Here is a 16,588-nt window from a genome sequence, read left to right as displayed (position 1 = left end):
CGGCTTCTCTCCCTTTCCACCTGGTATGATTTCTTCTTGGCTGGGATAGCTATCAGAGCAGATTGGTCTGTCTGCTATAGAGCACCTGCTATGCCAATTTGCCTGTGCCCCGCTGCTTTGGCGGGGAGGTACTACAGGGTAAATAGCCACCAGTAATTCAGTAAATACATTGAATAAACAAACTGTAGGAGGCTGTCAGCTATACAGCCATAATGAAAGAAACCTCGGGACAGGTTCTGAGTGAAGGAAATTGCACTCTCGTTTTGGAAAGATAAGCAGCATGCCTTAGACCCAGTGTATTCAGAGGAAAGGAAGATGAAAAGAAGCCAAAGAGAAGGCTAGGGAAAGACAGAGAAAAGGGATGGAGGGAAGGAAGATGAGAGAGTAAAGGAGGAAGTCGCAGACCTGCTATGTTTAAAAGAACGGGGAGAAAAGGGGAGGAGGAGAGAGAGAATATATAGAGTATAAAGCCTATGAGATGAAAGGAAACAGAAAAGAAGGATGAGGACACAGGGTAGAGAAAGTAAAGAGAAGAGAGGAAATGGAGAATCGGAATTAGACTTATTGTCCTGAAAAGAGAAGAAAGAAAAGAAGAGGAGAAGGAGGGGAGCAGAAGAAAGGTATAGAGGCTATAGAAGAAGAGACAGCAGAGAGTGGAGAGATTTGTGGGCGAGAGGAGAGTTTATACAGTGTGAGCTAACAATTAAAGATTAGAGTCACAGTACCTTTGCTTTACAAACCTCTTTTAGTCTCTCTCCCTCACACACACCATCACCCAGGGTAGCCAAAAATCTGAGCCGGTCATTATTTCCAAATCTTCTCCAGACCTCTTCTAAACTCTGTGACTCAGCTCCTTGCCTCGACTCCTTGAAATGTACTAGAGTCTTCAAAGCCACAACGGCTCAGTTCAATTGGTAAGAACACAATTATCACAGAGTTCAAACTCCTCTGTTTTACAGAAAAAGAAAAGAAATCCAGTAAAACACACGACAAGCAGAAATGTACGCCACTGTAGCGACACTCATGGACATGCTCACATGTGTTTGGTAACCTATGTGTTGTCAGTCATTTTACATGTACATGCCATTGTATGGGGTGCTGCTGTCGATGGTGGAGGGGGTGAGAGGAAGAATAATGCAGACACAGCTCTTTCCTCAGTAATGGCTCCCCAGGCTCCCAGCCTCTCAGGGCTTTTATGTGCAGCCAGTCTGTCTTTCATTACAGCACATGATGGGCTACATCAGCTCATACTTACCGAGCAGGAGAGAATCATCTCTCTGTCTTTCCACTTCCTTATCTGTCAGACTGATTCTCAGTACGTCTGTCTACATGTCATGTCACATTGCTGCACACGTGCAGGATCTCAGTCTGGTCTGGTTAAAGTGTGACAAAAAAATTGGTACTGTGGTTTGCAGGCAGTGCGGGGGGAAGGGGGTTCCTGGCCACCGCAGCAAACAACCAGTGTTTAAATACCAATAGCAGCACAATGTGTGCCTCAATTGGTCGTGGTCACAGGTGGGAAGCCAGTTTGACTCCTACGCTGCTGACTTCCATTGAAGAAAACACTTACCCCCTGTGACCTTGAAACATGTCTTTGAAGTTCTGCGGCGGTTGCGGTAAAGGGTCACAGCGGTATTCAGCTTGGATTCACACAATACAATGGATTCGAAGGCGCAAAGAGTCACTGAAAGACTGTTAAACAGAGCAGACACCAGAATAAAATGATGGCAGTTTATGTTTCTGCAAACCACTGAAATGTTAGCATTTGTACGTGCATACATATGATCCTGACATTTGTACAATACATGTCATATCATGTTCGCATTGCATGTCTATGGCCTGATTTTTATATCAGGAAGCATGACACCGCTTGATCGAGACAATTTCCAGCCGCATTTGTGGTGACAAAAAAGGTATTTTAAGACAAAACATGATCTTTTCCAAAGCCTTACCAAGTGTTTTTTTTGTGTCTTGGCCTAACCAGACGATGAGCACAAATTATCACAACATAGAAATTAAACCGAAAGAAAGAAACGTAAAGTTTAAGAATACAGAAATATTAAGCTTCAACATATCTGTGGTTTGCTGAAATATACATTGCCAGCATACATCTCTGGAAAAAATTAAGAGACCACTGCAAAATTGTCAGTTTCTCTGATGTTACTATTTATAGGTATGTGTGGCTGATCCATCTGTTCAATAAGTCCTCCTATTAGTGAAGTGACAATTGTTATGTAGACTTTTGCTTTGTACTCTTATTTTGAAACTTACTTGCTAAGTATTTGCTTGACAAGGTCAACCGAGTTTGATTGACTCTGATTCCAGGAGTGCACTAACAAGTTTTATATACATGCAGTCAAGATACAAGGCATGGCATAATACTCAATAAAGTTCAAACAGTGTTCAGACGAAGAGGGCAGGAGAAGAAATTACATTTACATGAATTCCTGCACATATTTGTGTGGGTGGAAATGAGCTGGCAGAAAAATATACAACGAGGAACGAGCTACAAGGAAAAGGGAAATAAGAAATAAAGTACGGTCATAAAATATAGCAAGGCTATATATGTACGATCAAATCAGAAATGAAAGTAAGGGCCAATACTACCACAGCATTCAGGATAAATGAGAGGAAGCAATGGAAATAGAAAGGAGGAGGATTTTATATCAAGGGTGAGGTTTGGTCACACCAGTCTGAACAGTATATACAAAAATGAGGATTCTACGAGTAGATGTGTACATTGCAAACTACAGGAAATGGTTGAGCTTGTATTTTTGTACTGCCCGAGGCATCAACAACAGAGGCAGAAGCTTAAAATTACACTCCAAAGGAATGGCATCATACGAGGCATTAGAGAAATGTTGCAGAGGCGTTCAGGTGTCGTAGGGTATGGGGCTAATTTCAGGTTTTTGGAAGAGAATTCGGTGTGTGTAACGGTATAATAACCATTCGAGCCATACTCCGGTCTGGAAGGTGACGATAATGCTCCTGAAGCTGTTTGCCAACTGCTATTAAGAGACAAAAGAAGTAAGCATCTCGTGGTGTACGTAAGACTGTTCTCAGAACCGGCACATCCACACAAAATACCAGCACTGTATCAGTCCTGTGCTGCAGCAGCACGCTAGTGACTCTTTGACTTGATTAGCTTGTTGGATGACATCCTCTGAGATCCTCCAAGAGCACAATGTTTTGTGTGTGTATGCTTTTTTTGTATTGTTTGTGTGTGCATGCTTTCATGGCAGCCAGAACTTTTTTTAGTGCACCAATTTTACCGCAATCATAAACTTTACACTTCTTGTCATCCTTTTATTTCCGCGTACTGTTGTGTGCGTGTGTTTGTGTCTGTACACATCTTTTCAGTGCCTTGACTTGAGCACATTTTAAGACCAAAGTAAATCGAGGCTTCCTTTGTCCCTCTCTTTCAGGTTATGACTTCTGCGCAGAGGGACTCATTTGTGGGGAAAACTCTGAGTGTAAAAACCGGAATACTAAAGCAGAATGTGAATGCAAGAGCGGCTATGCCTCCATCCACGGGGATTCTACTTACTGTGAAGGTAGGACTGTACTTTACCCAGCTCAGGCTGAGCTGTGGCTCATGTGACTGACTCATTATATCTCTAAACCTGGGGTGTTGAAAGCTGTATGGGTGGCAGTATGTTGGCGTTTGAGTCATTGTTCTCTTTTAGGAACATGTGTTTTCCACACTGTGGACCACAGACTGGGATTTGTAATGAGCTGATATTCACCAGCTGAGAATATGACATGATGATGAAAGGCTATAAAAGGGGATAGGGGTTGTTCTGAGAAAGCACTGTGGTCAGCTGTGATAAATTGTGGCATTGGGCAATCTGACAAAGCACAGGGATTTGTGAATTTTGAGAAAAGAGCAAGATATTTAAACACTGATGGATTGATTTGTCTGTTATGTGAATATCTTGCTCGTCCTTTGGCTAAGAGTTAAGGGTTAGGTTCAGCTTAGGCAACTACTTTTTTAAAATGACCCAGCAACCTTTGGCTAAAGGACCATTGCATGTTTTGTATGTTTTGTATAAACTGGAAATAGATTCCCCCTCCTACCATTTCCCTTTGGTATTACTGCCGATGCTGCTGTGCAACAACAGCATTGGCAAAATGGCTACCACCTTTTGCAGTGTAGAGTCTCCACAGTTGTTCCACCGTTACCTGCGGATTGCGACGAGGGAAAACTCTTCCTCGTTTGGTTGCAGAATGGGAGATGCACTTCCTTTTTTGCTGTTATTTGGCGGTGGCAGACCAAATAGCATAGGAACCAATCTACTGTATCTATATATATATATATATATATATATATATATTTCTTTCTCAAAAGCCACGACCATGACATAACTAAAAATGACACCAACTTAATGCCCAGAGTGATGAATTACCCTTTCTCTTGAATCAAACTTACGGTTTGATTTCAACTTCAATTGAAGCTGAAAAGCTCCTGTCAGTTTAGTTTGAGAATTGAACTTAGCTTGTAGAGTGTAAAGTACATGCTTGCCACCTCAAAGTGCACTTTGATTCTTAAACTAGAGTACCTATTGTTTCCAGTTTCTTCTGCTTCACTTTTCCTGGCAAATTCATCAATTGAGTCATCACCAAGAGTGTCAGGGGGCTTCCAGCTCAACAAATGCCCCAGTCTGTGGGTGTTGAAGGCCAAGAGCACTTGTGATGGAGCTAATGGCCTTATTTGATTAAGAGGCTTGGGAGCGGCAGTTGGTGGATTGAAGGATTTGCTCGATGCTTGATGCAGTTGTCTTTGGGTCGGAGCCACAGCAGACTAAATTCACTAAACACGCTGAGAGATGGGTAGCCACAAGCCCTCCAGTCTGTCTGCCTCTGTTTGATCTGCATGGTAAAGAGGTTTACCCAGAGCTCCACTCCAATCCACGACAGTCCCACACCATATGAGTGAGAGCTGGGAAATGCTGATTGTTAGATCAGCTATGTAAATCGTGAAGGCACGGCTCTATTGGCTATGGCGGCATTATCCATGTTTGGGAGTTCCTCCCTAAAGGCAGCTCAAACTTCCATTGTAAATGGATTAGCTGGAATCCTGCTGTACAGTATGGTGATATTTGACATGACTTCACACTCACCTCCATCTTAAATTGGCTTAGGATAACATGTCTTAGACAGCTGACTGGTGATCACATCTCTTTTTTGTTGTTTGATTTGTGTTATAAACAGCTCAGCAGTCTGATGGGTTGTCACTGATGTCCTAATAGATGTTTTACAGAACAAATTAATTTCTTGTAGTTTTATAAACAGGAGATTGTGTCTCTAAGCTGTCATTAACTGTGACCATTACCTCCTCATAAATGTTTTAATGAGCAGGCAAATGATTGGAGATGAGATTATTTACTTGTAATCAGAGGGCTGTTTGAGGAGGTACCAGGAGATTTAAACGGAGCCCAGCTTGAGCCTTCTGTATTGCATTCAGTCATCATGTGGTCCCATTATTATTCCTCCCTCTCTTTAAACTGAACACTATATTTTTCTTAATGGGACTTTTGGCTGGGACATTGGCCTCAAGTGTCAAAACTTTGGATTAATGCAGTATGTTGTGAACAGTTGCTCTGATATTTTTCTTCGCATTTAAACATGTGCAAGACTGTGTGTGTTTCTGTTTTTTAAACCAGAAAAATCCCGATAAATAAATATATAACTCTCTGAACCCCAGGCGAATATAGCTCAGTTTTCACTCTTTGTCTTTGCAAACAGCAAGAGTAAAGTTGCATTTTGAGGTCAACAAGTTAGCTGCAGGCTTCACCCGAACCCAGTTTTGCTGCGTTAAGTTGTTTACATTTGGGCAAATCTGCACAATATAAAGCTGTGCTGGGATATACAAGCATCTCCTGTATGTGGTCTAACCAGTGATGTTAAAAAAACCAATCAACTGGATTACTCTATACTGAAAATGTGCTTTTTACTGAAGATTTATCGACAACTGAGCAGAGACAGCTCACTGAAAAGATGAAGTTGAGTTGATTCCAGGAGTCTGTGCAAGATATCTGTGTGCTCTTGTTTGACTGATTTATGACACTGAGAAGATGGGGTGGTATTTTGGATGAAAGATGCTTTCTCCTGGCACTAAAAGTAAATGAAGCTGCAGCAGATTGTGTCTGTGTGCTGCGGCATGTATGATGCAGTCCTGATTCTACACCTCGCAAGAGAATGTGGTGAATGTGTAAATATTTAAAGCCATCTGCCTAATCTCAGGGAAAGCAGAAATGTGCCTGCATATGCAGAATATGCTCACATGTAGAAACACAAGCATAGGGAGACACTAATTATAGTTAGTGCCTCACGAGCCTGCCCACTAAGGGCTGTGTGTTTATTTACTCCATTAAAGCTGCATTAACGCATACGTGCAGACATCTTTCCAGATCTAAGCAGGGATGGAAAGAGTTCTGCAATACGTCACTTTAGGAAAAGTAATGTCAATTTAATTAAATTGTATTCAGGTAAAGTATGAGTGTAAAATGATGCTAAAGTAGGTAGGTTTAAAGGCCACTATGTAGTTCTGGGGACAGCACAAAAAAGGAGTTAAGGAAAAGTAAAAGTAGACAAGTACACAAATAAACTTCTTTGGTGCAGTAACAAGAGTAAATGACATTTGTTACTTCCAAGCTAGATTTAAGGGACGACTGGAGTATATACAGTACATGTGTCCACTCCGCCAGGTTGACTCACTCATCTGGCATCGCGACAAGAAACAGCGTTCTGTCATCTGACAAAGCAGACGATCCATTTAGCCCACCAGAGACTAACAATTAGCCAATGAGTGCCACAGGCAGGAGTATCGCAGTCATTAAACTGTTGTGAGTGTTGGCAAGCTGTGCGGCCGGACCAAGACGGAGTTATAACAATGGCGACCACTATAGACAAGATGGACGCTACTTTACATACATTGCTTGACATCATACTTTCTTTTTACTCCACTCGGCTCCACTTTTAAAACTGTAGCATGTTGGCATAGCCCACGTCAGTATCAGCTTAAAATTACCTTCATTCAGGTGGATACATTGGTCTCTTGTCATTGGTTGGGTAGAACTGATCCCCCACCCTTATTTTTTTGTTTGTTGTTGTGTTCCCCCTCAGTTCCTTGTGATCAAAGGTGTAAATCCCGTGGGACAGGAATACTGTAAATTCTGTAACATTGGTGGTAAAACACTCATTATTATTCATTAAAAGCACAGACAACACCTCATGGGTGGCGCTTTTCTTTACAGCTCAGTGTGTCACATCAAATACTGTTGCTCCATTCAGCACAATGTGCTTTTTCAGCTTGTGCTAATGGGCTTATCATAGGTTTATTATCCCCATAGGCTCTTGTTTATTTAGTCAGTGATATTCTGACAGTCCCAGCAGATCTACTGTGTTCTGCCTCAGCTGCAGAGGACACAGATATTAACACCGATTCTGTTATTTTACTGACAGCTTGTTAACCGTGATGTCAAACAAAATGTCCTGTATTGTTGAAATACATTAGGTAGAGTTCACTCACAATATACTGTAGCTCCAGATAAAGAAGGTTCTGTACCTGCTGATGTTGACAATAGCTGCATCAGCTGAGGACAAACAACATAATTCACTGTTGCCTAGCTGAAATCTGCAGGGACCCTCCTCCTAAATGGGTAGTTGTTACCACAGAGGTTGCTGTGTGTGTTTTCTTTTCCATGGTGGGTGAAATCCCAGCATGGGTCTAATATTGAGCTAGAGTGCACTTAGATAGTGCACATCTTTCTTCCATTGCATATGTTCTCAGCTTTATACAGACCTTCTACCTCAATATACCCAAATGATCTCCCTCTCTGCAGAATTTTTTTTTTTTGTTCCCCTTTTTTTTCCTCCAGCATCTCAAGTGCCTCTTCTGTGCACTTCCCTCTCCTCCGTGTTTCAAATTAAAGGCTCCATCACCGCAGCGCGTCCTTGGAAATGTTTATGGGTGAGCACATTAGGGAAAAGTCAGAGCAGTTAGTAAGATGCTCGACGTCGAGTCAAGTATTTTCACATATGCAGAGTTGAAGCTTATTTCCATAGTAATGGTCTCAGGAGGTTGTTGTGGAGAATCCTCCTGCTGTTAAGAACCCTCATAGGTCACTCTGCCCACATTAATGGCAGCATTAGCTCCTGTTGTGCCCTTTAAGTCTTCCACAGCTCTTATGTGCAAGTCAAACACTGACTTGTCCTTGCTTTACAAACAGTATAAAGGTGGATTTGTTTCACAGCTGTGTGTTGTGTTTGGAGTGCAGTTGCTTGATTTAATTGGTCCTGATTAACATGCATTTGATCAAATGTGTTATGACTTCCTCTCTTCATGATGCTGTCAATCACCGGCAAGGGCTGAATTCTTCAGATTTATTTGGTCCAAACTCCACAGTGTTTTTTCTCTGCTATGGGTAATAAGATTAGACCCCAGTGTGAGGTCGGCACATGAAATCTAACAGGGCTATTTCTGTTTGTTCAGCTTGCTTTCATTTAGCTCTGGAGCAGATGAACTCCCTGGGTTGGTTGGACTGACTCTCTGATGTGTCCCCTTAGCTAACAGGCTCTGGGGAGGCACTTTATGATGTCCCTGATCTCTAGTCAATCTCCGCTGACTCCACAGCAGATTTCAGCTCTTCTTCTCCTCAGTGCTCTCTCTGTCTCTCTAGCTTTTACCACGCACTGATAATGTGCCGTGACTTTGGTGCTTATAGCATCACATGTTGCTGCCACTGGAGCTGCTTGAACAAACTCCAGACATCTCTGTTGTTGTGTTGCCATATCCTGGCAGATTTTAGGTGGTGCAAGAAGCAATTAATGAGGTGTTCACATATTTCAGACATCATTATGAGCTTCATAAGGGCGCAAAACCAAAGAAAATCAAAAGAATGACAGTGTTATCAAAGAAATAAACAATGACAAGGTCAGTTCACTTGTATTGTGCAGCTGAAGCACTTTCCAAAAGAAAAGTTAGGTCTTCTTTGTAGTAATGGTATTTCTTTGATAACATTATGTTGCATGGGCTGTATCTTAAATACTGGATCTGGAGTGCAGAAAATAAGCTTAATACAGTCACTTTAGGTAGCAAACTATCTATGCAGTGTTTTCTATAAACTCTACAGACTGTGTGTGGGTTTTGAGTGGCTGTAATCAATTTCTCATCCATTTTGCAGTTGGTGGTTACAAAAGGTGAAGAAAAAAGAAGTGCAAAGATCACCTTGGCTGTTGATGACACATAAATGTAAATGTGACAACGATTCACTTTTCAAATAAAAGTATTGCAAAATAATAGAATTTCTCAAACAAAAAAGTCTGCCACTTAATAATGTTTTATTTTATTAATACAAGAGCATCCACCTTGCTTAGATTTAATGTTCTTGGAGTGAAAACTGTGCCCTTAGCATTTTAATGAAACCCAAAAATGAAAAAGTTATTTGCAGTAATGATTTCATCTTGCTTGTATAAAGATCAATCTGAGTTCACAAAGCAAATCTGACGATGCCTCTTTCAAAGCATGCAGTTGCATATGAGTGATATGATAAATAAGTACTACAGTATATTATTATTGCTTTATGAGTCCTGCTGTTGTCAGAGCCTTGGAAGACACTCTTGTGTAAAGATGTGCATGACACAATCCTACTTTGTTTATCATCACTTTTAAGACTTCTTTCTTTTCAGATCTACAGTAGCTCAGAAAGAGATTGAATATCTTATAACTAAGACCAGCAGTTATCTTGAAGGGACTTCTAACAACCTGATACACAATGCTTGATCAGATTTCAGACGTCAGTTTGAACTCTGAGATTTTGTACCTCTGCTCCACTGTAATAGAAGTGAATGGACTTTCGTCTCAAAAAGAACTTCGATAAGAAAAGTTCATAGAAACACATATTTGCAGACTGTGGTCCCAGCAACACTTGACTGTACAGATCTGACTGTAGAGTTTTCTTAGAGATAATTTCTTCAGTAAAATGCCATTCAAGTTAGAACTCTCAATAGCAAGGTCTAGCATTCATTTTTCATTGTTGTTTGCGCCACAATCTAAACTTCATTCACCTCCATTGTATTGGGATGGTGTCAGAAATCTCAGATGGAAATCTAAAAACCTCAGGACATCAACTGAATCTATCTGCATGGCTGCATGTCAACAGGGGTGAGTGAAAAAGGTTCCTTTTGTAATTTGAGAGAGGTGACCCTTTAAATGTCATTGTTGAGGTTGTCCCTTGAGTTATTCTGAATTCCCTCCTGCAGGCTTTGGTTGCTGGTTCAGTAAATGCTTCCCATATAGTGTGTCCTCATGTTTTGATCCCTGTTTGCTGAGATGTTCAGCTGATAACATTGTATCCGTATCCCATACACCCGAGAGGATTTGGGAAGTCATTTGTGGAGGATTTTACCCATCTTGTCTCTCCGTGTCGCCGAGGCCGATAGAGCTTCTGTTATCGTATGTTTGCAGATGAGCTGGGCATTTGGCTTCTGGGTGGTACTGGCCGATACACTAACTGACAGACTGTCACAGACTGCAGCTACAAACAGACAAATACAGACAGATCCCTGGGAGTGCAGACCTGCAGGAATCATATCCGCAGAGGTTGGAAGAGAGCTAATCAATGGCAGCGCCTTCCTGCAGAGCTTCCAGGGTAGGATTGAAGGTGTGTGTGAGTGAAAGTGTGTTTGTGTGTGGTGTGTGTAGCTGTCCTGGGTTTTCAGATAAGCTCAGGAAAACATGATGCGTCTCCAACCGGAGTGCAGCACCTGCCCTAACGCTGCTGCTAATCCGCTAAAACTAACAGCCTCTGCTTACTTTTCCCTGCTGAGTCTGGTCACACATAACAACACAGGGAGCCAGAGAAACATGCAAGCATACATGTATAATGTGTCTAGAAGGTTTTACTCATCCTGCATCGCAGACCACTTAATTTTCAAGTCATTGCTAATAATGTTCTCAATGCAGCGCTGATAAGAGTTAATGTGATGTGCGCTAAGAGGCGTAATGCGAACGAAAGTGGCCTATTGATTGGAGCAGTTTAGATGATCCTCCTCTGTTCCTATTCAGCCTGTGATGATTGGAGAAGTGGTCTCTGTCTGTCTTTTGTGGCATTGGCAAGTGCCGCTGGCTGAATTGGCTCTCACTCAGTGACATTAAAGAGTAATTGGCTGTGTTTGTATTTCTGCGAATCAATCAGTTTCTCTGCGGGAACCTCTACCTCGGCCGTGTTAAAACAAGGATGTAATGAGAGGGAACAAAAGAGCAACGGCGTCTGCTACTTCTCAGACCTGCACATTGTAGAAAGAGGGATGCTGAGGTGGGGTTAGCCGAGGAGGAAGATATAAAAAGGATGACAGACAGGCAGGAGGTAAGGCAGATAGAGACAGGGATAGGTTTAAAGGCAGCAGAGAAAGCTTCTCCCAACAACCTGCTGTAAGCTGTGCCCTTCGTAAAAGTTTGTTGGTTTGGTATTTGTCTTCTCAGACAAAACACATGTTAGGCAATAAACTAAAAAAAGTCCTAGACATTCTTAACAGCACCAGCAGTTAATATGCTGGACAGCAGGATAATACCTGTAGTTAAAAATGAGATAAAACTCCTGTGTCTTATGACTTGAGGCTCTGGGATAGTCAGTGTCTCTTGTACAGGAAGTCTTGTAGAGGATGCCTTTTAAAGAATTTAATCTTAAACTGTTCTTTGACAATTTGAGTTAATGCCACATGTTTTATATGTAGAAAGCAGAAAAAATGTCACAGTATGTATATAAAACTTTTTGGCATCCATTCAGTATTATCAAGACTTACATTCAGTATAATTCAATAGATTTCACAAACATGTGACTGGGCCTAAAGTTAAGCATTTTGGGAGAAGACTGATTCTGCCCTCATATCTGTCCCTTAAATATAACGCTACAGCTAGCAGCCAGTTAGCATTGCTTAGCACAAAGACTGGATACAAGAAGAAAACGCTAGCCTGTATCCGCTCAATGGTAACAAATTCTGACCAGTCACCAGGCAAACAGTGAAGACTCATGGACGCACATAACTTCAGTTTTTAAAACAAGCAACTAGAGTTAAAGCATATTCATTTGTGCTTTAGAGGTGCTGCTAGGCAGATTTTGTTAGCATTCGAGTGTTTCCCGTGATTCCATTGTTTGTGCTAAGCTAAGACAATTTACCATATAAGAGAAGTGTATTTCCCAAAAGGACAAGCTATTCCTATACACTTCTGCTTCTTTCTCTACAATGGTTACATCATTTCAACCCAGGATGAACTGTCACAGGACTCCAATAGACACAGAATTACGCTCGGTCTCTCTTTGGGGCTGGACCACAACCAAAATCTCACCGGCTGATCCACAGGTCAAGAGGTATGTGCCTGCCAAATACTAGCTAAATCTAGCCAGAAGGTGAATGGTTTGATCCTCCAGCTAGCAGGATAAATCTTGGCTGAAAAAGAGAGACAGCAGCACTTGCCCCTCCCTCATTACAAGTGCCCAAGTGCACTTGAGCAAGGCCCCTAACTCCCAACGGCTTTGTGAGAGTCGAACAGGGACTTCTTCAGAAAGAAAACACTTCACAGCAAAATTAACTGGGTAATAGAATAATTCAAGTTTATTAGACCTTGTACACCTGGCCACGACTTCCATCATAACATTATGCTCACCAAGTTAATTGATCTAGGAAAAAAAAAATGTAAAAAGAAACTCAGACCAGGCAGGAAATACGAACAGTTGGACAGTTATATGGGCTTTAAGCAAACTCCCAGGTAAGCCAAACCTTGACTTACCCCATAGCGAAGCCAAAATTAAGCAATCCAATTGGTGAGTGGAATGTTATGCCAAGTGACAGAAACAATTTCCAAAATAAGATCCCATTTGAAATAAACCGGAATAATCCTTTGAGTAAAGGTTACAGGAAAGCATCTTGCCTGTTAACAAACAAGCAGACAGACGGGCTGGTGTAAAAATAGCAATAAAGCCCTCTTTTCACTGCACAGACAGAGATAATGAAAGAGAGGAAAGTGTTGGAAAGTACAAGCGGTACTGCAAGCCAAGCGCTGTCCATGGTGCTGAAAGTCTGAGCGCGTGAGGAGAGCTTCTCTGTGAGCAGCGGGTGGATTGACTCGGCCTACTGTGTCACACTGGCAGAGGTCTGCTGGAGTCACAGTGGGGGAGCACTCTGGTAAAAGGTCAGTGAGCGACCTGTAATGAATTACAGTCATTTCGCTGAACGACAGTGAAGAGCTCGCGTGTGTGTGTGTGTGTGTCTGTCTGAGTGTGTGTACTGCTGCTCCTCTGAGTCTCTCCTCTGCCTCCCTGTCCCACTTCTCAAACTCTCTTCTGGGTGGCATCCATCTCTGCCATCTGCACTACACTGACTGCATGTGTTCCAACACAGCCAACGCTGTCCTTGGCATCGCGCCGTTCCCTCGCCTCCCATTCCTCATATGGTTATTTATCCCTGCTTATTCCCATTCAATTTCATGACCATTTCAGAGCTGTGGGGGATTGGGGTGGTAATCCTCGAGCCAGCGGGCTTGCTGGCTTGCAGCTCTGCATCGTCTACAGGCTAAAGTGTTCAAATTTCCGTTGGAATTGAGCCTGAAAGCTCCCATGCAAGCTTCAAAACTTATTTGCTCCAAGTAGCCTAATGGGAGTGAAGGCAGATTACCCAAAGGCCTGTTCATTTCATGAGCGTGGATTGGTGTTTTGCTCAAAGATCTTTAAACACAATTTGCTATTCTCTGTTCTCATGTTAACTATAGTGTGAAATGTTATCAGATTGCCAAAGTGATCTTCAGCTTTTCAATTAAAAAATGCAGAGTAAAGAAGGCTTTCCTCCTACATCTTGTATCTTTTTTCTTGCTGTTGTGACAAAGTCTTAGTTAATTAAGGCAGAGATGATATCACTCCTGTAATCTTCTTTTAGACACATTTCAATAAAGAGTTGACTGACAAATCTCAATTTAAGCGGTCAGATTGTTTTCATAAAGCTGAGGGCTCAGCGACTAAACTTATCTCACAGCGTCACACTATCTGGAAATTTCTTTTCCGATGTAGGGACACACTCAAAGCAAACACAGCACTAATCAGTGGTAAAATCTATCTGCAGTTGAAAGTGTTTCTTTCCACATCGCTGCTGGTTTTTTAGAACTGTAACACACCATCAATTAATTACCGTCTTTGTCCCAATTCAGTTGCCACCTCCTTTGAAGGACGTGGCCCACTAAGGTGTGTAACCTTTGGAGGACTGAAGGAAAGTGGACTGATCTAACCCAATCTAGCCTCACACTAATGGTTTGCTGATTCCTGAGTGGTTTAAAACTGAACCTCAACACTGTGACATCAACACATTAATCTCACTCTCAACTTGTCCAATTCAGCAGACTATGAAGCTTTACCTGCCCCTCTCACGTCATATCATGACTTATTACATCTCTTGGAATGTTATTAACATTGTCTTACAGCCACAGTGTTGTTAGGTTTAGGCAAAATAAAACTTTGTTCAGGTTGCAAACCGTAATGGCACTTACTTAAGGTAACGCACGTGACATCAGTTACGTCCTTTACATACGTTCACCCGCTTACATTATGTTGACTGAAAACAAATCACTTTTGACTCTTGGTCACAAATAGGACACAAATTCATTGGAGGGAAAGTCCTATGAATGAAAACCTCCCAACCATCCCTGCAGTCCCCTGAGTCAGACGTTCTCGCTCTTCATACCACTACACATGACAAGATGTGAAGCTAGAGAGCTACCTACAGCATCAAACTTTAAAGCATTGGGCCAATGACCAGGCTGCTGTATTGGATGCGTTGGCAGTGAGAAAGTCCTGGATATTTTGTGTGATTTCAATGTTTTAAACTTTGGGACACTGACATCTGCAATACTTTGATGGTGTCCCTGAACTTCAGGCAAAGACAGTTTGGACTTGGAGGGGACAGGCCTCGTTGAACCGTAACAACATATTCAGTCCTGAAAGGCAGACCTCCAAGGAGTCAGGAGTCACACTTGAACACAGGCAATCAAGAGAAGATCACTTAAGGTCATTCCATATGTGTTTTTGCTGGGAGGTGAAGATATGGCTCCGGTCGAGTCTCGAGACAGACAGACGTTCCTCCTCAGTCTTTCCTTCAGTCATCCCCAATCCGGTAATTACAGCAGAGACCGCAGGGACTAATGATCATGTTCCACAGGGTGGTAATGACACAATTATGACTGTGAGGACATCAGTCATCTCCACTTAGCTCAGACAGCGTCCTTGGCCCTTTAGACACGCACACACACACACACACACACACACACACACACACACACACACACACACACACACACACACTCAGACTAGGGAATAAGACCAAAAATTCAGATGACTGAGTGTCATTGAGCTAAATTACTCTCTTACACAAAGTTACTGAACTGTCAGGGCTTTTTGAAAGACAAGATTAGTATCCAGTGCTGCACAGAGTGAACACCCAGGCTGTGATAAAAACTGTGTATCAACAGCAGTACAAATCATTCTGTTCTGCCTTAATACACAGTCTATCAAGCGAAGAATAAATGAATGGATATTTCGGCTCAGTCCGCCCTGTTTTGTGGGAATGATGATATAGTTTGTGCACCAAGACTCTAAATTTATCCTGAAGTTTAGCTTTGTTCGAGGATTGATTTTAGTCGTTGGAGTACATGTCAAGGATTTTCCCTTGGAAAAGTGATTTTCTGCCGAGCCCCACAAAGCACGACAGCCCAGAGTGCTTTATGACCCAAACGTTCTGCCAGGCTGCCTTACATTCACACCATATTTAACCGCTGACAATTAAACCCGCCAACAGCCTTTCGGTTGTAACTGTCACAGCACCAATTTAATGCTCCAGTGCAAGCCAGATGAGCTGCGACTTTATAAGGAAGCAGGGATGATGCCACGCACACATCAAGTCTATAAAGAAAATACATAGACAAGAGCCAAGGTCAGTCCATCTAATTGAATGTTGTCGCATTGAGTGTCGAGTGTTGAAAAATGCTTCAGTCTTAATTGAACTCAGTGATGTTTTTTCTCTTTCAAAGCATAGCAATCAGAAAAATGTGTCATGTAACGTGTTGTTTTTCAAGAGACCTTTTAAAAGCTTCAGTTTGAACTGCTTTTTGCCATCTTGGCATTTTCTGAAGGTACAAACTACAACTTTAGTAGCGGGCTGGCCAGCTCTGCTCCCGTCCTGTATCTGTCAGTCAAGGAAACATACACCAAAATACTTCTCTTTCAGCTTTAACATCGCTGTATTGAAACATTATTCTTAAAAAACACTATAAAGACACACATAAGAATTTAGGCTGTGATTTTCTGTAAACAAACATGACTTCGAAGTCGAGACCATTTACTGGATCTCATGGGGCCTGAAGTCCTTTTGAACCCAGTGTCCTACAGCCTTAAGATAGAGCAGCTTGTTGATACTTTTGCATTGGTTTTTCAATGGCATCTCACTATATTTTAAATTGAAGCAGTCCAAGCTACAATGCTGATTCCAAAACAGAGTAGCCGTATAAAACTTAAATAAATAAATAGATAATAAATAAAAATAGATA

The 16,588-nt window shown here is 41.9% G+C and overlaps 1 protein-coding gene across 2 annotated transcripts in view; it reads left to right on the top strand.

The window, feature by feature from the left end:
• Nucleotides 1-16,588, top strand: part of LOC311259594 (protein kinase C-binding protein NELL1-like) — a 282,733-nt gene that overhangs the window by 100,950 nt on the left and 165,195 nt on the right. For both annotated transcript variants that reach the window (XM_084356830.1, XM_084356829.1), the window contains one exon: nucleotides 3,426-3,554. In XM_084356830.1, the coding sequence (XP_084212956.1) occupies nucleotides 3,426-3,554 (129 nt within the window). The remainder of the gene's footprint in view (nucleotides 1-3,425; nucleotides 3,555-16,588) is intronic.

This window comes from Pagrus pagrus (genome assembly GCF_965226575.1).
Source record: "Pagrus pagrus genome assembly, chromosome: 1".
NCBI lineage: Eukaryota > Metazoa > Chordata > Actinopteri > Spariformes > Sparidae > Pagrus > Pagrus pagrus.
Note: the sequence above shows the minus strand (reverse complement) of the source record. Positions and strands in the feature narration are given on the sequence as shown.